At 40.2% G+C, this 24,729-nt stretch overlaps 2 protein-coding genes across 2 annotated transcripts; both read left to right on the forward strand.

Moving 5' to 3' along the window:
- The first annotated feature begins 14,787 nt into the window (after window positions 1–14,787).
- On the forward strand, window positions 14,788–16,910 carry LOC138618973 (parathyroid hormone-related protein-like). The gene is made up of 3 exons (XM_069695101.1): window positions 14,788–14,911; window positions 15,098–15,213; window positions 15,784–16,910. The coding sequence occupies exons 2-3, from the start codon at window positions 15,113–15,115 to the stop codon at window positions 16,172–16,174; spliced, it is 492 nt and encodes a 163-aa protein (XP_069551202.1). The 5' UTR covers window positions 14,788–14,911; window positions 15,098–15,112; the 3' UTR covers window positions 16,175–16,910.
- A 3,550-nt stretch (window positions 16,911–20,460) lies between these two features.
- LOC138618974 (galanin receptor 2a) lies at window positions 20,461–21,384 on the forward strand. Its single transcript, XM_069695102.1, has one exon. The coding sequence runs from the start codon at window positions 20,461–20,463 to the stop codon at window positions 21,382–21,384; it is 924 nt and encodes a 307-aa protein (XP_069551203.1).
- Window positions 21,385–24,729: the final 3,345 nt, after the last annotated feature.

Here is a 24,729-nt window from a genome sequence, read left to right on the forward strand (position 1 = left end):
GATAATGTAAATAGTGCTGAATTGCAGCCCTAAATTGTTCGGTATAATAAACTTGCATAAAAATGTATTAGTATCTCGCTAATATCTGACTTGACTTGGGTAAAGTCTCAGTAAATGTGCTTGATATTGCCAATGATCTGAACACACACGGTCTGTTCTGCAACACAAAATAATCCCTGTGAGTACTGCATCTCCTGAATCTGTTGGGTACAGAACATAAAGACCAGATGATGCTGGATGTTCTCTAACATTCATATTTTAATCACTAATTTATGCTGAGCTTCACTCTAATAAACGTCCTGGCTGAGCAAGGGAACAACAGCAGGTTTCCATTTAAGTTGAAGGATATTTTGTTCCATTAAGTCCTGCATAGCACAAACTGACTGGAGCAGCTCTGACTGCTGAGACACTGACAGAATATGAACCATGCCAGCCAGATCCATGACAGCAAACATATGCAGCGACAAACAGACATATCAAAGAGCTGCTATCAAGTGATAATTAGATTTTAATATTTCAGTTGCGAGTTTTGGAGTAATTCAGGTTCCAGTCACAATCTTGAGCTCTGTTCAGCAGCTTGTTTTTTTTAGTCGAATGATTCTCTGACAGCATCTAGACTGAAAACTGTTGATGTGCTCTTGAGTCGGTTGTGACTAGCCACTCTGATTCAATTATGGAAAAAACATTTCAAAAGCTGATATTTAAGGAGGAGAAATAAGAGGTTATGCACATCATAAATATGCACATTTCACCTAGTGTATTTTGGCTCAACCGTTTTACAAGAAGCCAATTGGAGGTTTGAAGTGGTGGGTGTATGAGGGGGATTATTTCTTGCTCTGTCTCCCTGGATATAATTGCCACCCATGATATCTGTCTAAACGTACACACAAACACACTCTGACACGTCAGGGGTGGAGTGCCGAGAGAAAACATGATTTGTGTATGGATGTCCGGCATGTGAACATTTTGATTGATGGGCAGCTAAAGAACACAGGCTGATCCTTATTAGAGGCCGACGGCTGCCAGCTCTGAGGGATGCGTGGGCATGTCCTCCCTGGTAAATGATCAGGTGTTTGACTGTCTGGTAGGAAGGAAGTCCTTATTAATGTTGAGGAGAAGGCCGAGGCTCAGCAACCTCAGGCATGCCTGGCCACACACACACACACACACACACACACACACACACACACACACACACACACACACACACACACACACACACACACACACACACACACACACACACACACACACACACACACACACACACACACACACACACACACACACACACACACACACACACACACACACACACACACACACTCCCATCCAAACAGCACGGGCCTGCTCTCACTGTGGTTCATTAGCGTACAGGAGGGCCGGTGTGCTCTTACACGAAAAGTCCTGATTGGGAACAGATATCTACAGCTGTGGAGGTGTTCAAATAAATCTATCGAGTTCCCCCCCCCCCTTTTCAGGCCTTTGTTGCATCAAAATACTTTCTGCTTATATTACCAGATTTTTTTTTCTGCCACTTGGTGACATCACAGCGAGTTATAAACACAAATATGACACACATTATCTGATGATGAGAAACATTGGTGTTTTTTTACAGGTGTGTTTTTGGGGACCTGATAAATAATATGAACTCTGCTCTTGGCTCTGTTCAACAGTTCCATACATTGTGAAATAGGCTTTTTAATTTTCTGGACATGAATAATATAATAAAGTAACTGATACCACTCTTGTGTCTGTATTGACACAGTTAGCTTAGCATAAAACAGGCAGAAGCCACTTGCCTGGCTCTCTCTATCTATATTCACCTCTGCAGTAGTGTCTTAAACAAACGACATACAAACTCTAAATTAGTGGCAGTATTTCTCAAAATGTCAAAGGGAAATATCTGGATTAACAGCTACTGCATGTTACACAATGCTCACTAGCGAGTCGTTAACTTCCTCTGCTGTGGTGTATGGAGGGTTTTTAAAGGGGAAACAGCTGTCTGTTGATAATGTTGTGAACAACACTGTTGAGACAAAAAAAAATAAAAGTTCTGGGCCTAAAACCAAAACAATTAGCTGAAAGACGCAGCAATGCTCCGTTAAATCAGGAGATGTTTCCCTGTGGGCACATGACAAGCACTCCCTTTCACATATAAGAAGTCATGTGATCCACTGTGAATATTGATTCGTGTAGCTTTAAGATTCCTGTTATATACTCTATTGTACTCTATTATAAACTCGGCACAAAGTGGTGCCAAGAGTAACAACGCAAGTGTCTTTGCTAATTTGAAAATTCGCATTTTCCCATCCAGCGCCGATGCCAGTGAAAAAGCAAATGTACTTGTGCTCATATGCGCAACCATGGTTGGTCCTACGGCATTGCCTTTATATGAAAGTGCATGTAGAAGTGCCATAGACTGCAATACCACCGAGGGCCGCCAGAGGTCGGCTCCAAAAAGGCTTCAGCTTCATAGACTCCCATTCAGGTTCTCTTATGAAATACCAAGTCGGTCATTTTTTTCACGTTATTTTGGGGTCGTTAGCTAAGTTCTCTCTTTCTTATTAGTTTTCTGGCAGTCCATCGGAAAATAATCCTGTCATTAAGTAGAAATTCAAACAGGACTCAAAAAGCGGTGTTTTTCCGCCTGTTGGACTGACGGGCCGTAGGGGGGGGGGTAACGTGTCGGGTTCCCAATCCAATTGAGTCATATCCACCGCTCACTCCTCTATACTGTAACTTGTGCAAATATAGTCACTTCTGACTCCAAACATGTCCGAAGTAGAAGATGGTGACGGCCAAAATCCGAACTCGACGCCTTATGACGGCCGTTCACAAACCAAAGGGTAACGTCACTGTTAGTTGCCCATTGGTTCAGGTGCATTGCCGCCGCATTGTTACCTTGAGGCAGCGGAGACTCATCGCGCAACTGTCAAATAAAAACCTGGTCTTGAGTTAAGGGTGCAGTATCTGTTTAAAGCGCTCATTGAAACGTACCTACAGTAGGTGGGTGGTTGCACATTCTGCTTGTTACACACACAGAGACATACAGCAGCACACACCCATAAATAACGACAGTGAACAATTACAATGTGAAAGATTATTGTTGTTTACATCAATCAGTTTATATACAGATAGATACAGACAGAGAAGTGCTCTTTCCTGCTATTTGACAAATCTGCTGTTAAAATAGAAATCCTCCAAGGAGCAAGTGTACCTTGTTATTCCAAGGAATGAGATATGACACTCTGATTGGTTTATTTAATGTGATGCACAAAACCCACCTGCGATTAATTAAGAGACTATGTATCACCCTTTGAACCATTACTTTGCGCTCAGATTATCTGTCGTTAAACTACCAACAGCGGTCTTGAACACGTCCTAATCCCGCTTGCACCAAACACTTTAGACCCTGCTCTTACTTCGTTAAAAAATAGTGCTGTATCTTTAAACTTAGCAAAACACCCTTCTGGTGTGGCGTGGGAATCCCCCGTTCCCTTCACTGACGTGGACCGAAATGCCAGCGACCTGTGAAACGAACACATCACACCTACACAGCCACTTCACTCCCACCATTAACACTGAACTTTAAGCGTCTACAACAGCTCTTTTCCCCCTGTAATCCATCTGCACCACAAAGCTCAACTCTCCTTGGGGACAGTGTAATATAAACATGTTCAGCTTGCCTCAGTATTTCCAAAGCCACCCACACTAGCCATCCCCCATCTGACAGAAAGGGGATGTAGGTCTGAATCAGTGCTGCTTTATTTACAACTCTGACAAAACAAACTTTTAAAAGCTAATTCCCTTCTGCTCATGTAGTGGAGAGGCAATGAAAGCCCGGCCTTATGTTGCAGGGTTGTGAGACCGTGGGCAGCACAAAACAAACACTTGAGAGCTCAGCCTTCCTTCCTCTGCTTTACAAGGGGATGCAGATTGGAGAAATATGTTGGCTGTTGTGAGCAAATCCGCTTCATGGATTTAGACTGTTGGAAAACCACAGTCGGACAGAAAACAAGCTGCCTGGCCGGAGCCCATGTTTGAATTACACTCGGTGTTGATTTATTTCCTGCCCAGAGTATGTAATCGAATGTCTAATGGACTCACTGTTCATTAGTAAATTAACACTTCTGAACATTTACATCATCAAGGCCAAGCACATGTTTTCAATTTATGAAAGAAAAAGTTATTTTAGAGGTTTTGCTCAGAGGGTGGAGATATTTTTCTCCGTATGAACCATTCTGAAAAATATAGAGTTACAGAACAAAGTTTCATCAACTGAAGGTCAACGCAAGACCACAACACCTCTAAACACACGCCTCGTAAAGATTTAAAGAGAATACCGCCGGCAACTTTAAAGGACCAATCCACAAATGTAAAATTGTGTCCTGTGTTGAAATACAACTCGCAAAACTATCACACTGTTATTGTCATTTTTACAGCTCAATAGACAAAACTTGATGTGTATGTGTTATTGAACATGCCACACAATACCTTAATATTTACAGTTTTATAAATGTATACAAAGCTATAAAGTTATGACTACAAATACATGTAACAGACCTTTTATCCCCAGGCGAGACTACAGAGGTAGACAATTGTATTTTTAATTTTTCACTCTTGAATTCTGTCTCCATCTAATTTTGATTAGCTCCAGCATTTTATACTTTTGTTTGTTGCAGCTCCGAAGAGACTGTATAGTTCAGCTGTATCCACGACCAGTGCCCTCTCATTTAGTCATTTATTCTGCTCGTATTTATTGTGCCGCAATCCTTAGACGACTACAGCTCATGTCATTTTAAATGTTTGTCTGTCTGTGTTTGCTGAAAACCCCAGTAACAAAAGCTGTGGCTGTCAGTAAAAGGACATGATGTCACCACATTTGACTATTTCAGCTTCATAAAATGACATGAAAGCATCTTCTATAAAATAACAAATCCCATCCTTGAATATTGCAGATTTAATAGATGCTTTTATAAAGATATAACACTAAAACCTAATAACTTATCAAACATAACACATCCCTTCTCTATTTAGCAGCAGCCAGTCTGACAATTAAGTGTCTCCTACTAACATTTGCTTTGCGACAGTCATTTTGAGGGATTTGTGTCCCTTTTGCTCCTGAGATCACAGTTTCATCTTATAATGTAGTAATATATTATCTTTTCAACAGTAAGAAGATTGATCTAAAGCACGCCACAACAAATGTAGTCCTTAAGCATCTGAAATAGGGCTACCAACAATACCAAAACTTATCTTTATTATTAATTAATCCAATACATATTAACATCCTTAACTGATTATTTATTTAATGAATGAAAGAAATGTGCATCATAGTTTCCTGAGGGACAAGATGATGTCATCAAAGTGACGCAGAAAGCAGAAATTTTGTTTTTTATCAGATAAGCGAAAGAAAACCTGCTAAACTTCACATTGGATTGGATTAAACAAACGTTTGGCATTTTTCTTAACAATGACATTAATAGGCTATCAAAATAGTTGCCGTTTATTTCAGTGTGAATCAACTCGTCTGTTGTGTTCAGACAGCAGGTCTTGAGAACTGGTTTAGAGAGACCGTAGCCTGGCACTTATGGTCTGCTAGAAAAACGTCACTTAGATTAGATGTATGAAATCCGTTTAATAATCGTCTGCTTGGAATGTTTTGCTCAATCTTTACTTGCTTTATAATTGTATTCTACCAGGTTTCAGCCTTCCTATTCTCTGGTTAACCTTGATATCCTCTCTTGGTCTCAGGGATTTAAAAAGTGTACAGTGTTCTCCAGTTCTCTGTGAGAAGCAGAAAATTGAGAGGTGAAAACTGAGGCCTGGGAGTGCCGTGCCAGTCGCTGTGCCCTGGTGAGAACGAAGCGGGTGGCCTCGCTCGACGCAGGATAAAGCTGTCCAGAGGCTGCCTTCAGCATCCGTGTCTGTCTGCCAAGCACTGCTAGCATGTCCCAGGGCAGGCAGGGAGGACAAGACCGCTCAACAAGGCCTCTGCATTGAGTGCAGTCCATTTAAAATAACCTATGGATAAATAAATACGGGACCTAAGTTCACTATACAGTAATTGGCCAGGAAACCAACAGAGACAAGCTCATTTACAGTAAATGGATCAGCTTTGAGTCGTTGAAGTGCATTTGGCTCACACCGTGCCTTATAACGATTTGGAAATTTCAAGTGAGGCTGTTTAAATTTTCACACTGAAATGTCTCTTTTTTTTTTTTTTACTTGGAAAACAAAACAGCATTTGTCTGTCAGAGCACAAGTAAATATAGAATGATGTTAAATATAGTAACATTACAGCTTATAGATGATGTAAGAGCAAGTTAACACACAAGGAAAACAAGAGGAGGGTGACAAACTCTGATATTAGGCTACTTCAATTCAAGTGAAGTTTTTTTTTTTAATCCGAGGACATGTACAAATAATCTCTCTCTCTCACACACACACACACACACACACACACACACACACACACACACACACACACACACACACACACACACACACACACACACACACACACACACACACACACACACACACACACAGTGGTTAGTCTGGCCAACCTTGTTGACCAACTGGCTTAGCTGTGGTTGCACGCTGGACGCAAAGCACTCATTAACGATTTGAGCCTGCTCTTCGCTTATGCAAACAAACAGCCTCAGCCCGTCATTACCGTAACACCATGTGTGTGTGGTCTTCTCAATCAGACCTCTATTGATTCTTCATATTTTGCAGAGGCTGAGGCAAAGCGAGTCGGCACGATTTGTCAAGTGAGTAACGGCTGTGGGGCACGCCGACTTGTGGCAGGTTTCGAAACGGTTCACACACTGGCGGCCACTTTTTTTTTTTTTAATCAGCCTCAAATACTGCGCAGTAGTTGTTGCAGCGGTCTGTTACACAGGCAATGCTGCGGCATCCCCTCAAGCCACAAAACATAAAACACCACAGTAGGTTTTATGTCGCGTGTAAAATACCATCATAACCGAGAGCGCTTACCCCCACTCCGGCAGCTCCACTTTCTGCCCTCAGACAGAGCTATCTTTACATGGACGGGCAGTGCACAGTGTGACTGCAAGCACTGTGTCTGTGTTGCTTGGCAGCTGGGCAGAAGTTTATGGTAATGTTTTGGGTGATAGGTCAGGGGCAGGAGGGTGGTGGTCACTGGTGGTGGCTGTGTGGGGTTTCAGGCCATGTCCAGCTGGCCTGGGAGCTGCCTCTGAGGTCAGGGGACTGAGAGGGGGGCATCAGACATTGGGCAGCTTGTGGTTTGGGTTTGGGGGGCGAGTAAGGAGTAAGAAGCTCACCCCCCTTCCCTAGAGCCTGGAGCACAGGGCCACTGCAGAGAGTCAAGCACCCCAACATCAACATCTGCCAAGAGAGAAATGCTAATGTGGCGGGCACCTCATACGGCCAGGTCAAAGACTCAAGCTTTGGACTTGTTTTTCTGCTTTTTGAATCACTCTGAATCACATCTAGGGCGTGATCAAAGACACGGTTTAATCATAAGATTAACAACATTGAAGGTTTTCACTAGAAACAAGCTCCAACGTTATATAGATGAGTGTAAGAACACCCTAGTTCAGATGAGAGAGCTGTGCCAGGCACGAATCATTTCATCTTAGAAATACATTTTACAGGCAAAACGTCCAGTGGCAGATATTTCCTGTCTGAAAAATAATGATTTAATGTACCTGTGCTCTAGACTGAGTCTGGACAACATGCTTTTGTCCTGGCAGGACCTCCCCGACTCACTGTCTCCAGGAGCTTGACATTTATGGTTAACATCTAGTTGTAAATATGAAATCAGCCCCAAAGCACTACCTGAGGAGGATTATCATATATCAAGCAGCAGAAACAGAAACAGACAAATCTTGCAGCTACCTTCAGATCAAATAAATGCATGACGGAGGGGGCCGTGTTTGGGTAACCCTGGGCAGGAATTAGGTAATGTTCAGGATGTACGCCTCTTAAAGTGTGGAGCAGTGACCCTTCTCTGACATCCTGACTAAACAGTCCATTGTGCATTGTAGCTTAAAACCTGAACATCTGCATTTGGAGTTGGAAACCGAATTTAAAAGCCGTGAATTGACTTGTATTTAATACAATGGATGTGAAGCTGTGAACTCTCTTAATAGAGAAAGAACTACATCTGTAGTATCAGTAGAATCCAATTTAGTTTGTGATTGACCACAGAGTGTTTTGCCATAGTTGAGAACATATAGTAAACGTTATATGTTGTGTATAGATTTTAAACAGTATTAATACTAAAACTTTTTCCATATCCAACAATGCTGCAATTTGTATTCTTTAGAGGGATAAGGAGGTTTTAAACATGTTAACATAATTCTCAAAGCTCATTTATTTGTGACCGGACGCAGCACCCCACTCAGGCCGGATCCAAAATCAAATATTCACTCTAATCGCGTCAATTATTTTGGGTCTATGTTTAATAAGTCTACTGAAAATCCTGTGAAATTGAGGACAAATTACATATTACTTGTTACTTATTGTGGTGGCTCAATGGTTGCGGAAACATCATGCTGCTGTCAGTGTTGGTGTGTTCTCTCTCTATCTGGGTTGGTTCAGACCTTTTGTCTATTTGGACCAGGTCAGGTCGTCTTCAGGTCCAGCTAAGTGTGGATCCTCTGTTCCTGGAAAATTAATTGCAAACAAGACATATTGTTGAAAAAAAACCATTCAAAACATGGTCACTATACAAACTATAATATACATAAAAAGTAAAAAAAAAAATCGGATTTGATTTTTTTACTTTTTACTTGTATTATTTACTTTTTAGAGTGTATATATATATATATATTTTATTTTATTTGATGAAGACCTCTCGATCCTTCAACTGCTGATCTCATGTCATTCTCGAGCATACAGGTTTAATGTAGTGAAACCCGCTCTTAAAAATAAAAAGCGTCACATGTTAAGCCCCAGTAAACCACCGACCGAAAAGAAAACAGAGTGGATCGATTTTAAATTTCGTCTCTGGAGGTTTTATGAATAAAATGCTGCCTCTGTAGCAGAGCTGTTGAAAAATGTCTGAAGCAGAAGGTAAAGAGGAATAAAGAGCATTCCTGGGATGACAGTTATGATTGGTAGGTGTGAATGATTTGCAGAAAACTCTTCCAACTGCCCACAATACGACATTATAAAGCATGCCTCAAACGAACTGGCTGAAATGGCCCGTACAGTAACTCACCGTTAAAAAACCATTAAGAGGGAAAAGTAACTCTGCAAAAGTCATTTTTCAAGTGAGGTTTTCCAGGATAACAAACCTGAAGTTCTCATGTGAACAAACGGCCAAGCGATCAAAGTCCTGACTGCATCATAAAGGGACCATTATCAAACATACTTTAAAACCTCAAATTAGGTTCTTTTCAGCCAAATATATGGTTACATATGACATTAAGGGTTTTGTATAAGTTTGTTGAAACTCACATTCAATAGAAACGTCTCTGGACTTATTTAAAAAAAATAAGTTTTAGGTGTTTTAATTCTTCACTTTATTACAATGGTCAAACTGCACTCAACTGAGTGAAAGTGCAGGGTTGCTATTAAATAGTTATGTGAGGATGCTGATGGTGTCTGAGTGTGGACCACAGACAGAGTCGTTGTGCACACGCCATTTACTGTACACCGTGACTGGAAATGTATCTCCACAACAAAAGCAGGAAGTGGCTACAACTTAAGCCAGGATTTATGACATAATAGGGTGGGCCAATACAGGGACTGCATACAACACATCTAAAAATAGATGTTGAACTCTGAATTTATATGTGAAATGAGGGTGTTTCTCTGGATGCAGAGTGTGTATGAGCTGGTTGCTTGGAACAGGAGGGTACAAATTCTTTGGAACTGATGTGTGTGTGTGTGTGTGTGTGTGTGTGTGTGTGTGTGTGTGTGTGTGTGTGTGTGTGTGTGTGTGTGTGTGTGTGTGTGTGTGTGTGTGTGTGTGTGTGTGTGTGTGTGTGTGTGTGTACACGAATGTGAAGTAGGTGCAGTGTGAAAAGGATGAAAAACGGGACAGGAATACTGTTCTGTGTTGAGAGTGCAATTTAGCATGAATCAAAAGCAGCTTTCCTGGCTCTCGTTCCATATGCTGCAGTCTGCCAGGAAATGGGATTTTTTTCATATTTTTTTGCAGGTAAAGTCTTTGCAGAATGGAATCAGATGAGGTATTTTTTCCCTACCGAATGTTCAAGTGTTGGACGTTTAGGGCAGACTCGCTGGAAACAGAAGAAAGCTGAATTTTGGAGAGAGCAGGGGGGTCTGCCATATATTTGTCCCAGCCCCAAACCCTTTCTGGACCCCTTGCCGAATTGAATCATGACTGCTTGTAAAATACTGAGCCCTCTATTAAGTAATTCACCACCAACTGGTCTCCAGACTGGCCTGAAGTGATTCTACTAATCATCACCGCACATAGAAATAATTTATGGGTTTTATTCATGAGGAGAAATGCAAGTTATTCCATCCAGTAAAACAGTTAGGTAGGGCACCCACATAAATGACTGGGGATTTTGAAAGGACTAGATTCACTTTGATCATCTCATAAATACTAAATGTCAATATTTTAACAATTACAGTGTATGTACATTACAGTGTAGCTTTCTAAAAAATACTTTTAAAAACAGTTACTCAACATTTTAGCAATTGCCAAAATCAATACAACAATGACATGAGATGACTAATTTAAAAAGAGTGAACAAGCACTGGCTAATAATTTAGGTTTTCATCTAGATAATATTGAAGGTAAAGAATAGGCATGCTGCTGAGATCTACCATGGCTGATAAGTAAAAATGATTACAAAGAGTGAAAACATTCAGCAATGTGCTTTAAAAAAAAGTCTAAAAATAAACCTACATGAAATGAAAAAAGACTAAATCTGGATTCATTGTCTGGACAAACTGCCTGTCCACAAATAATTTAGAGACCATAACCCCTCAGAGCCTGTAGTCAGGAGTTTATTTGTGATTGTTTTGACTAAAAATGCTGAATTTTTTGTCAGCTTTCCCTAAATATTATGATGGAATTTTGTACTCAAATTGTGGTGCTTAGCAAAAAATTGCAAGTTGAAGGAATTTTTTTTGGCAACTACTACCTAAAAAAAATGCATATGTAATCACTTGCCTCAATAATGAGCATAGTGGCCATCACAGAAATGCTAGTCAAAGTATAAAATCAATTTAACGTTCCTCATTCTCATGGTAAGACAACATTTCCCATAAACCCTGTCACTTCTAGTTTTTGCAGTTGTTGCGTTTTTTTCTGGTGAACTGGTACGTGGTTTGTTTGGATGCTGAGAGGTTGAAGAGCCTTGCTGATTGTGAATGTGAATGTTATTTCTTTTGATAAAGGAAGTTTTCTTTGGAAAGTTTTACTTTGTATTGTAATATCTTTAGCAGAGCTTCTGTAAGTACCTAATATGTGGAAAAATCATGGAAATTTTGCAAAATTGCAGGCTCTTGCTAACAAGCCAACAAACTCACAGTGGCAATGCTATGCTGCAAAGTTGAACAAATTTAATGTTTTCCATGTTCCCCATCTTAGTATAGCGTGTTCGCATGATAGCATTTTCTATTTGGCACAAAAAACAAAGTGATGGAATTTTGTACTCAAATTGTGGTTGATGGGAATGTCATTAGTTTTTCAGGAATTTGGTCATAAACCAAACTACTGGACAAAGAAGCATTTGGACCTTGATGAAAGTCAAGAAATCACCAAAGTTAATGCAGTTCACCCTGAGGGGGACATGAGTGTCCATCCCAAATGTTATGGTACTCATCCAATAATAATCCTTCCAATAATTGGATAGATTAAGTGAAAAGACATTTCACTCAAAACCACAAATGTGAGCTATGTGGTGCTGCTTGAGGAAACATGAGAGGATCACTGAAGTCACTGGGATTCATTCAGGAGTGTCTGCACGAAATTACAAGGTAATTCATCCAAAAGATGTTGAGATATTTCAGTTTGGACCAAAGTAGTGGACTGACGGACTCACAGGCCGATATTGCCATTCACAAATGTGCTCTATCAGCATGGCTGAAAAAAAGGAGACTAAGTCTACAGAGATAAAGAAAGTATTATATTATAGTGTGATAAAGAGGAAATAGTTTGTAAGAGACATTTCTGTTCTTTTATTGAATCAGCAAAGGATGTTCTGCTGTCTTTCACAGGGTTTGTACAACTTTATGAGTCAAATTCAAGCAGTTTTCAAGCCTTTCAAGGTACTTGAAAAAATGTCCAGATTCTGGAAGCCTTCATCGTCACATAGCTTCAAAGATTTCCTTTATACCCACAGCAATCGATATATATATTTTCACTTTGCGTATTTTACCAACTGTTCAGGTTAATTTAGATGATGTGTTTTGACCATTAACTTAATGCTTGCTTATTTCTAGAATAAGGGATCAACAAAGGACGTCATCTAGCAATCTAGCAAAAACGAGTGAACACGAGAGAAACCTTTGAATCGTTGATGGTGTCAAAGAACAGACAGGTTTTAATATTCTCGGTATACACGTTAATTGTATTTCTGTAGGTTGTGCAGTGCGCCTTCCTTTCTGTAAAGTGATAACGAAACCCACCAGTTGTCTAGTAACTGATGAGCATGTACACTAGTTAGCTGACCACCTTCAATGTACATGCATGCACACGTCAAAGGTCAGAGGGTGTGCAAGCATTCGTGACATCTAGTTCCCTTGTTAGTCGATCTATCTCCGTTCCACTTTACTCCACTTCTTGTGAAACGCAAGGAGACAATAAACAAATATGACGACTCAATTGTCTCCTTTTAAATACAAGAATATATTGACAATATACAGATTTTTGGTTTAGATGAATGACTGTGTAGATGAAACACTAGCTTGTTTTGAATATAGTCGTATATTTCAGTTTTCTATATTTCAAGCATTTTCCTAATCTTAAAAAGTCCGTGTGAGATTAATCATTCTCCAAACTTTCGAGACTTTGTACAAACCCAGCTTTCAGGTCGTGACCCAGACATGAATCACAGGAACATTTAACTGGGTTGAGAACAATGTGCTGCCAGACCTAAACTGACTTCAAACTCAAATGAGAGACTCTCATGAACCCGAGTACACATAACATCCATTTTCACATTGACTGTTGTCTTTGGGTCCAGAAACATTTTATGCAGTTTGAACTAACAACATGTTTATATGGTACCGAACAGGATTGTTGAATGGACTTGCCAGCTGTGCGATTCAAGTTTCTCAGTTGGAGGAAAGTGCGGAGGTCAGAGTCCTCAGCTCAATCAAAATGAAACATGACAGACTGCAAATCATTTTACATAAGACTACATTCTTTTAGCCATGTTACTGGAGTGTCAAGCACTTTGGTCCAGACTCAAATATCTCCTCAACTATTGAACAGATTGCTATGAAAATTTGTACAGATGTTCGTACTGCCCGGATGAAGAATCCTACTGATTTTGGTGATCCTATGACTTTTTCACTAGCGCCACCATGAGGTAAACATTTGTGGTTTAGTGCCTGACTGCAGCAACAAAAAACACTAGTCTTTTTTTATTAAAGTGCTTGTGTCTTGGAGTAAATGTGGATTGATATATTTATCATGATGTGCCAGACATACACAAAATCACAAATAAAGTAGCTAAAGGAAAAAATATGAAAGAAATGTACCATCTAAAATTGTAAGGTATTACATTATATATAAAAAATTTATAAAAAAAAAACTCCACTCCTTGTTGCGTACACTACCACACTGAGGCATGCAGCCATCTGTCAATCAATGTGATACTAAAAATACATGCTCTATAAGCCACATGAGACCACTGAGGTTTAACATGTACATTTATTCTGTTTCCACTAAAATTACTGGAAGCTCAACATCTAAACATACCCAGTAAACCTGGGATTGTAAACAGCTGCCTCAATGCAAAGCTCTACTCTCCTTATTAGCTGAATATCAGAGATACCTCAGAAGCCACTGTAACCATTTGGCGGTGAGCTGGTTTGCTGAGGCAGAGTGGAGGTGAATTGAATGGTCTGCAGTGAGAGGCTGTGGGTTGGGTTTCTCTGAGGTTATGGTCATTCTCCCCTGGGAAAGTGGTTAGGCCTGGCTGTTTACTTTGGAGTAACCCTGCCCCTTCCCTTATACTGTTCACTCTCCGCTTGGTAACCCATGATTACCTATGATGGTGCACACCTGTCATTTCTGACCTCTTTCTGAAATAATTATTACAACATGTTATTTTGAAAGTACGGCGAAAATGATTTGAAATTGATCAAAAATATAAATCTTTGTTGTGTGGTGGTTTGGATGTTGCATGGGCAGCAGCTTCACGTCACAGCAGGTGTGTGTGAGGGGTTTGGAGGAGGGAGGAAGGGAGGTGAGGGCTGGGAGGTTGGGCAGGGTGTTAGGACTAGACTTAATGGGTAGGGGCTGAAGTAGTGAATGCATCTTCACCCAAAGAGGAGTTTGACTTTCTCTCACACAGGCTCACTCACAGTGCTGGACTGAAACCCCTCTCAGCTCTGCTCTCCAGCTCTGACCACCAGAGATGATGCTTCAGTGTTCTTCTTCATGAGATTACTGCAGGACTGAGCGCAGGGGCAGCTCTGCAGCTGATGGGCTGCTGCTCTTTCTATCTTTATCCCTCTTTTAATTTGGACACTGGGAAGAAATAAATAGCTCAACACACACTGTTGGGAGGCAAAATGAATGGAGCAGACTTGCAGGGGATTTCCCCAGGCTGCATTTACGCCAATGGATCCGGACATGAATTCTGAAGCGGGACAAATTGTATTTGGCACAATAATTTTTATTATTATTTTGTGAATTTTTGTCAGAAGATCATCTATTAAGAGATTTTTGTGGATTTTCACTGGAAAAAAGTCCAACCATGTAAGTTTCTTCTTGATTTCTAGTTTACTGTTGACTGCCTTTGGAGACCTAACTTACCCAAGAACTGTTGCAGTTTTCACATGAAATCTACAATAGAAAAGCAGACAAAGAGCTAAGTATTAATTGATCAAATAAAGTTTTGATTAATCCATAAAAGTGACTGATAATATTTATTGTTTTCTTCAGATCTTTGGCTCAAGGATGTGCTCTGTAGTAATGCTTCATCAGTGGATGGCTGTGTTCTTGCTGTGCTCCCCAGTGACTCTTGATGGGAGACAAGTCGATGCACTTAGTAACAGAACGTGAGTTATTTTCATGTTTAAGTACAAAACATTAGAAAAATATTTAAAGGGAATGAAATCTTTAAAGACGGGCTCATTAGTAAATAAGTAAAAAAGATGAAAGAAAAGCTTTAAGAGATTTCTTGTGTGGATTAAAAAAAAAAACACCACTACAGTTAACTGGACATATCAAATTAAGGTAGCGGAGGTTTTCTGTGTTTTAGGTCTGTTTTAAGCTCAGACCACTGATAGCTCTCTGACTTGTTTATGCTGCCACCTACTGTACTGAGGTTTCCTGAAGCCTAACCTTAAATTTCAGCTGCCACCACTTCTAAAACTAGTCCATGCATAAACTCAGCGCTGTGGTGTTCAATGACATTTCATTGGAGTATTCAATGACAGTTAACCGAAGAAAAGATAGTGATGAAGAGAAATCAGAGAGCAACAGAGATTAAAACTAATAGTCTGAGAAAAATGACCTATGTGGTGCCTTCACCTGGTTTCAGGATGGTCGTATCCCAATCGCACCTGTAGCTTTTTCACCACTGTCTTTCTGTTTCTAACACATGTTGTGTCACTTTTTGTGGTAAGGAGGAGGTCAGTAAGCCACGCCCAGTTGATGCATGACAAGGGCCGCTCCATACAGGAGTTCAAGCGCCGAATGTGGCTGCAGGAGCTACTGGAGGAGGTGCACACGGCCGATGAGCGCACACCACCTGTGCAGAGCAGAACCCCGAGCCAAACCTTCAGTGGAAATGCTCTACACCAGAAGCCCCCCGGGGCCACCAAGGACCTCTCTGACAGGTTCAGGCTGGACAGGGAGGGCCCCAACCTCCCCCAGGAGACCAACAAGGCTCTGGCTTATAAGGACCAGCCACTTAAAGTGGCGACCAAGAGGAAAAAAAAGGTGAGGTTAGGGCGGCGTAGAGAGAACGACAAGAAGAGGAGGAGAGCACGGTCTGTCGTAACACAGGGGCCATGAAGGACGCAGCCCCCTGCCTGAAAGACCCCCAGTACCCTTTATATGGTACTGCACACGACACTGACACACACTGACCGAGGTTGGACAGACTCGGACTGGACCCGACTCAGTCACGTCAGATTATGGCCCCGAGGTTGTGCTTGTACGATAATATTTTGCAACTTTTGTACATTTGTGTTAAAACAATCTCACACTTCTTGGATTTTCACCATCACGTCTTCTTAGGTCGATATTTATTTGGAGAATCTTTACACCGCTGTAACCCTGATTTACTTCAAAACAATGGTATATAATGTAAATTCTAACCAGCTGTGTGCACGAGTAGAGCATAGGGGGAAGTATTTATTTCCTACTGTATATACAATAACTTCACAAAAAATGGGAGGCTGAGTGGTCTGCTTTTGTTTGGCTCTGTGTGTTAACTATCACGGACTGAAAGTCACAACAAACTGTTCAGTGAATACATCTGTTCAAATGGTTCTGCCATAATTTATTTCACTTTGAAAATGTATATTTATTTTGTGAATGTATCACAGCGCTGCTGACTAAATTCCATAATGCACTTTAGTGACATCCTGTAAATGTTCTTATGTGGTTGCGTCTTTTTGATGGTCCTGTTTTCTTTTCCCTCCTTGGACTTATAACTTATTGGATGCATCATCAAACCCACTCCCTTCCTTTTACATAATAGTTTATTCTTATAGAATAAGCCCGAGTGAGGGGCTACCAGACTCATACGATGTTCTGCACTTGCACTGAGGGCATACTGTACAGGTTTCCAGTAATCAAACATTAAATATGTAGCCATTAGATATATTTTGATTCATGGTGTCTTTATTCACCAGCCGTACATAGTTCAAGACAGGCAGGGCAAAACTCATTTATCAAGTAACATTTGTCAGGTCAAATTAATAGAAATCAATCAGCAACTACTATTTTGATTATTGCTTGATCCTTTCAGTTGTTTATCAATATTTTTTAACAGAATGCTTTTTTAAATGAAATCTCTGGATTTTAGACTGAGACTTATGTTAGTTGCAGCACTAATGTCAGATTAGTAAGACATTTTTCACTGTCAAATAACTACATGTACATTATATTTTAGGTATTTGTAGTCACAGGAGGAACTGACCGCTAACTTTGTTAGAAAAGAGGTTGAATGGCAATACACTGAATGCTGTTCTACATCGAAGACCTGTAGTTGTTATGAAGGAGACTGCAACAGTTATCTTTATCGTCCATTAATTAGCTGAGTATTTCAAGACTGATGAAGTACTTGGTTCTGTCGACATGTCAGTGAAAGATCACAAGAGCCGAATGTGACTTCTTCAAACTCCTTATTTTGTCCAAACAACAAACCAGAATCCAAACATATTCTGTTTACTGTCATAAGACAAAAAAAGCATCAAACTTCACATTTGAAAATGTGGAGGAAGGAAATAATTGTCAATATTGCATAAAAAGACAACTATCAAAACAATTATTTATAAAAAAAAAATTGAAAATGTTTTTGTTTATCACTTAATTGATGGTCAATTAATTTCAGCTTTAATAAAATTATCTACTACAAATCAATACAACAACAGTGATTGCAAAGCTGATTAATCTGCAACATGTTTAGTTACTCATTTTCCCCTGAACTCTTAAGTTAATAAGGAATAAACCTGTATACACACAACCCGGGTTCAATCAGCAACAACTACCTGCTATGCTGAAAGGTCTTTGAGCCAGTCTCTACACTTCCTGTATCAAAAAGGACTTCCTGCTCTGAGAAATGAATTGGTTGAACATTTGGGTCAAAACTGGGTTTTAAAATGAATCATAAAGGTGATAGTATAAAAAACATGTTTTTGTTGATTTTCTTTACTTGGACAGGACACAACAGAGCTGTTAATGTCCCACTTGGGAACATGTGGCATTTTAACAGCCACCGAATGAAAGACAGAGAGAGGTTAGCAAATGCATCAACGTCAGCTATATCCTGTGCTAAGAGGAGCAGTGTACACCATAGACCATTAGCTGACACAGAGTCATAAATGCGGCGGAAAGCCTGATAAAGCCACCGTTAGGAGCCTGCAGCTCACGCTGGAGAAATCAATCAAACAAGGGAGAGAAGCATTAATATCTCCATAAAGGGGGAGGAACAGAGAACATAATCAATGGACTGTTTTCTTTCTTTGACGAGTGATCATCTTATGATGGTTAGTGGTGTTGATTTTAAAATATTGCTCATACAGCATGAATATAAACCAAAAACAACATCTTCATACTGTAGATAGAGGGGGAGAGCTGACAAGTCAAAGCTGTAACAAGTCAGGAGAGGTCACTACATGGGTAACACTTTACTTTAACCCTCTATTATTTTAAATTTAATAAGACCAGCATTATAAAACAATAATGAAATGGTTTATAACACATTGCAGAGCAGTTGTAAAGAGACCTAAGTACATTTGTAAGTATTTAATGTCTTTTAACAACTATAAGTCCTCCTCCTCATAAGTGGTGTATAAACAATTAAGGAAGGTTTGATAATATGGTTTGACATAGTTGTAGTTATGTAGTTTTAATACAAATTTAAAGTAGCCTGTCAATTACTTTTTCCACATTTAGAAAAAGTTAATACGTAACTGTTACGATAGAATAAAACACACCATAAAGCTGTTATCAATCATGTTATCAATGATATATAAATAGATCTAATCAGTTTCCCTGTATATATTTTTCTCTCTATAGACCTACTACACTACCTTTTTGCTTTTTTAGGTGTTCGAACCTCTACTCCTCCTATTTGGTGTGTTTTTTACAAAACATGGGGGTCCAGTTTAAGATTTCTTTTCTATCATGCATCTTATTTGAGTTATAAGAAAAGTCACCTGCAGTGATCCGTTTTATATCACCCAGCAATGGTTGTTTTGCGTTGTTTTGCCACAGCTGAAGGGGAAGCAATAGTTGCGACTGGTGCCCGCAAGAAAATAAAAGGTTATAAAAAAAGAACACAGCCAGATAAGGGATTAAGGTAACAAAACAAAAAAAAAGCAATCGACAGCGAGTGCAAATATGGAAAGTCATTGTTGGAGAGCGCTGAAAGAAGAGACGGACTGAGAGCAGATGCGATGTCTCCTTATTGCTCTTCACCAGGTTTGTATTTATAAAACACTTGGAGTAGGCTATGTACAGTAAGTATAACGTTTTTGTAATTACCCTCACTGTCAGTCAATTAGATTGATATCAAAGCGCCTTAAAGAAAAAGACACAAAACAGCCTAGTCTTGGTAAAGCTCTGAAGAGAAGGTTATGACAGAAGATCTAAAACTGAAATGTGTTTTAGTACTTAAAACCACAAAAATATCTTCCTACGGATATCAAGACTGAGAAAAAAAACACTATACAAATTTAAAATGTGGGGTCTTTAATAAACCCTTAAAATGTCCTAATATCTGTTTACAACTACATGCACAGGACGCCACTGTTGTCTCAGCAGCTGGCCAGAGGTCATTTCTCTTTAAACCTAGTCAACCAGAATCAATTTGGTCCAAGTAATGTTTGCCTTTCTTCCCTCCATATTCAGCAATTACACTTTGCAATGAGTCCTAAGAGGCTGCCACCTCTCCCTTGTCCAGTCCTTTTTAACGGGATAGAAACCAGTAAAAGAGAATTTTCCAGTTTACGTTATGAGGATGGTTCGCTCTCAGACACGAGCTAGAAGATACAGCTGAGAAACAACAATGGTGAGTGTTTCAAAATGATCAATTTGACACCATTTTAAAGTGTTTTCAACTGTACTTGTTAACTACTCTGTCTAGTGAACATGTAACTTTGAGTAAGTGGGAGTTTTGTCTCAATATTATTAAAAGTACATTTTGCTGGTCAGTAGTGAGCCATACTATTATCCGTATACTCTTCCCCTTTTGTTTTTGTTATATTACACCATATATAGTTATATACGTTTCTATAACTCATGGGTTTACAAATTTACTCTTTCACAGGAACTAGCAAACAGAGCTGTAACTAGGGAATATTGTTTAATGTGTCAGTTATTTATTAACTTATTTTTATTTATTGATTATTAAATAAGATTATATTAATCTCTTGTTTTGTCTATAAAATGTAAGAAAAATGTAATAATGTCTCATAACAATCCATAACCCAAAAATGTGAAGCAAAGAAAAGTATCACATGATCTCAGTTGAAAAGCTGTAAGCAGCTAAAATTTGAAATGACCAATTGATACATGATTTGTTTTCTTTTTTAAAACAATCTGACAGGTGATGTGAAGCCGGTGAAAACATGTCTGTTCCAAATACCTATGGGCTGATCTTTGCCTGCACTTGCGGTGTGATCCTGGGCATTGGGCTGTGTGCCAACCTGCTGGTCTTCTCTTTGTTTGCCAAGTACAACACCTTGCGTAAGAACCGCCTGGACATCCTCCTACTCAGCATGACTCTGGCTGACTTCTTAACCCTCCTGCTCATCCCCTTCACCCTCCACTCCGCTGTAAGCCACTCCTGGCCTCTCGGTGACACCTCCTGCAAGATCTACCAGTTCCTGCTAGCCTTCAGCCTGGCAGCTAGCACCTACTCGCTGTGCGCTGTGTCCATGACCCGGGCAATGATCATCACCAACCCCTACCAGCCGCCCACCATGGATTTGGTCATCCTCATGTTTGTCCTGGTCTGGGCTCTCAGCTTCTTTATCAGCCTGCCTCTGCGAATGTTTGCCAACAAAGAGAGCTCAGGCCCAAGCCTGGTAAACTTCACCTTCTGCCTTCCAACCATTCATGAGCACCACTACCAAGTGGTCCTAAGCCAGTTTGTACTTTACTACTTTGTTCCAATACTGGTCATCGCCTTCAACTATGTCCGCCTGGCTCTGTTTCTCCACAAGAGCCCTGTGATGTCAGTGTCCAGCGCCAGGAACACCCGCAGAGCCTCTGTCATGGTGTTCCTGGCTGCTGGGACCTTCTCGATGTGCTGGCTCCCTGGTTATGTGCTGGAGCTCTGTGTGTACCTGGGCTTGTATCGTCATGGACCGGCTTGGGAGATGTTCTACTTTATCTGTACCGTGCTCCAGTACCTGCACCCCTGTATCAACCCAGTGCTCTATGTGCTGCTGTCGAAGCGCTATCGCCACAGGAGGGCAGCCTGGCTCTTTAACTATAACAAGAACAGAGTGCAGCCGCAGGTCATCAGTGTCAACACTGACAGCCTTTAAATTCAACTGATTTGTTTGCGCATCATGAGTTGTTGACACTTTTTTCCAATTACTGTTGGACAAAAATAACTGTTTTTGTGGATGTGTCTTTTCAGGAAGTTAGTGACTACTTTCATTAACTCAGTTTTTCTATTCAAGTTTGTGGTATAAATATAAAAACAGCTGGAAATAAAAGTGAACAGCACAAGACTTCTTTATCCACTGCACCCCTCCACCCCCACCCCCACCCAAAAAAGCAGGAATTTCTAAATGTTTTATCTCTTTTTGTAATTTATTTGTTAGTGAAACTGTGTAAGCCTACTCCCATTAACTCATCACTACCAACCTAAACCTGCAGAATTAAGAGTAATGTGATGACCACCTTAATACTGCTGCAATTTTATATGTATATTCTTAAAACATAATTACAAATGTGACTTGATTTGGGAAGTGCATTAATTCAATTTACAGTTTTAAGTGTTATTGCTTCTTTTCTTTTTAATGCTGCAGATATTTTTGCCTCTTAGACCTTTTATTTTGTTTAACATACTAGAAAAATGATAACAAGCCTTATGAATCACTTCGTGGCATTTTAATGCCTCTTGTGTACCAGTTTATTCACAGGATTTCTTCTATTCCCACACCATCATTACAAACATCCTTTTTTATGAAATGCTTTTTATCTTCTCAGACAACTGTAATTAGATATATTAATAATTGTTTCATGTGGGTAAATGATTTGTCTAATGAATTAGCTGATGTTGTAAGCATACAAAATAAGTGTGTTTCATTAATGCAAGAATATCTTTTTGTTATGGTGAGTAACTGAGACTTTATCTTTTCTATAACAGCACCATTGTCACACTTTCCAAATGTTTGGATATTCAGTGAGGATACAAGTCAGTGATGCTGGATTAGTGCTGTCAGCAGTCAGTCTGTCCCTTCACCTGTCCCGCCACCAAGACAAAGTCCTGAACATATCCTCTACAGGACCGGAGAGCGTGTCTATCTGACGATGTGCTCATTAAGTGTAATGAAGGCGTGGTTGTACTGATTTGTACTCCAGAGTAAAGCTAGTCTCAATTCACAGTGCACTTATTCTTCCAAAAGCAGTAAATCATTCAGTGAGTTTTGCTACCTTGTCGGAGGAAGGCCATTAAATGTGAGCTGTACGATCCACTAGCATTACACTACAGAACGAGTAATGAAAAACCGTGGGGGAAGCTGCCACCTGTCTCCTTCATACCACGGAGTGAGCCATCAAAATGACATCTCAACACCCAAAATCTCGTGTGAGTCGTCCGAAATCTCACACCAGACAGACGAAGACTCTGATCTCTAACAATGCGATTACAATTGTTCTAGGGTATCACTTAAGATTTGATATATTAAATGTAACATTACAACAACAAGATGCTGACTAAAGAAATGGTGAGGCACCACCACTAATATCGATAATTGTGATGCAGGAATTGTAACTATATGAGCGAAAGCATTCACAAACTGTAATTGAGGACTTGTGCTGTAAGTGTGATGTTGTTTTAGATATCTTTAGGCTATTTTCACTTTTCATCTTGTAAATACAGGTGTTCTTCTTTTTAATTTAACTTAGATTTTTCCTCAGAGTAGTTTCACTTCTCAGGAATATTTAGTTCAGTAGGTTTTGTGCTATCACAGGATTTTGTGGCGACACTGGATGTATACCCATGTGAAATAAGGTCATGCAGTCAGCTTTGCACTGGGGGTTAATCATGTGCCTATTACACAATCAAACAGTACCAACTGTAATTATTTTAGGGATGACTGCTCCTTTAAAAAATTAGCTTAATCCCTCAGGAGCTGTTGGCTGCCCACTGGGTGGATCAACAGCAGCACCAACAGCTTCTGCGTGACATTCTTTGCTCACCAGCAGCACAAACACATCAAATAAGAGCACACACCTGTGCTCACACTCCTGTCTCAGGCAGCCACTAGCCTACAGTTTGGAGCAGGAGAGGAGAAGGCAGAGGGCAGCGTGGCCTGTGTTGTAGTTATACAGAAAGCAAAGGGATTGGAAAAGGGAATAACAAGGCTGGCTGAGTTCTGGCGGCCGTTGCGGTAATAGGAGACCACCTGCCCCACCCTCCGTCAGCTCGCCCCCTGACTTTTGCCCTTCTCTTTAGCATAGAGCAAGGGCAGCTGGCCTGACTTGTACAGACCGGTCAGACCGATAGCCAATCAGCATATCAGATATGTTGGGGCAATAAAAAACACGTACTCAGACGCTTCAAGTAAAATTATTAAATGTACGCCAGTGTAGAGATTGCTCAGCAACAGGAGTCCTGTAACCACATTTACATATTAAAAAAATGGATTATCCATAAACAATTAAAGCAACCGTCATCTCATGACTGTTGACCGTGAAATGCAATGCAATCAATTATCAAAATAGCTCTAGAGCTGCTAGAGGACGCTGACATGTCCCAGACACAGGTACTTGGAATCCAAATGAAGTCTCTAAATGAGTTTTTTTAGTCCAGTTGATGCGATTATACTTCATATGTAATATATACTCGAGTCACACTAATATTTTGCCCCTCCTCGTCTATGTAGGAGAGTTGGACAAAATGTTAGAAACACCTTTAAATGTAAAAGGGCTGCCCCGTGAAAGTCAATGAGTTAAATCATCTGTTGGCGACCCGTCAGCGATTGAGATTATAGGGTGACTTTACACATTATTGACGGTTGAAACGACCCGAGCAAAGCTGCCGCCCAGCGCTGAGGTTAAGGTTCTGAGTGGCGGGCCAGAACTCGGTGTTACCACGTGGACACTCTGCATCGGCCTCCACGTGCACCTGAATGTCAAGTCCATCCGACCTCAGAACAGGTCACTGGCAGTGTGTTGAATAGGTGGAGAGTGTGGAAGAAACAGGGAGGGAGGCCTAGACTAGAGTGTCGTTGACCACAACACCCAATAGTTTATATTTAAAAAAATGAACTAATAGTCAAATCATTGTGTTGAACAGCCAAATCCAATTTGACAAAATTCAGAGCCAGTTACAACCCAATAATGTAATCAGATTTAATACGACACAGTCCAGTAAACCACAACCACCCACTATGAGATGTCAGTAAGACTTTCTCTATCAAAGGCTTATCAATTATTTGACTTTTAAGTCTTGTGTAACACTTGGTCAGATGCATGTGGGTCAATTCAGAAATGGTAGATGGATAATTTTCTTTCTCTGATGACTTTTAGTGACACAGTGACATCAAAATGTACAAAGATACAAACTATTCTGTTCTGTGGACTTGCCCATCCTCAAAGTTGGTTGAGTCAGCACTTTCCTCAGGAGAATTGTATAAAGTTGATAGTACGTGAATGTT

Source organism: Brachyistius frenatus, unplaced genomic scaffold (assembly GCF_029030835.1).
Source record: "Brachyistius frenatus isolate BFR_SWC_R1_liver_20210118 unplaced genomic scaffold, ASM2903083v1 Contig_19, whole genome shotgun sequence".
Classification (NCBI taxonomy): Eukaryota; Metazoa; Chordata; class Actinopteri; family Embiotocidae; genus Brachyistius; species Brachyistius frenatus.

Excerpts from the sequence above, each read along its gene's own strand:
- LOC138618973 (XM_069695101.1), top strand. The coding sequence starts at position 15,113 with ATGTGCTCTGTAGTAATGCTTCATCAGTGGATGGCTGTGTTCTTGCTG. Across the intron at positions 15,214-15,783 it reads GATGCACTTAGTAACAGAAC|GAGGAGGTCAGTAAGCCACG; the intron begins GTGAGTTATTTT and ends TTTTGTGGTAAG.
- LOC138618974 (XM_069695102.1), top strand. The coding sequence starts at position 20,461 with ATGTCTGTTCCAAATACCTATGGGCTGATCTTTGCCTGCACTTGCGGT.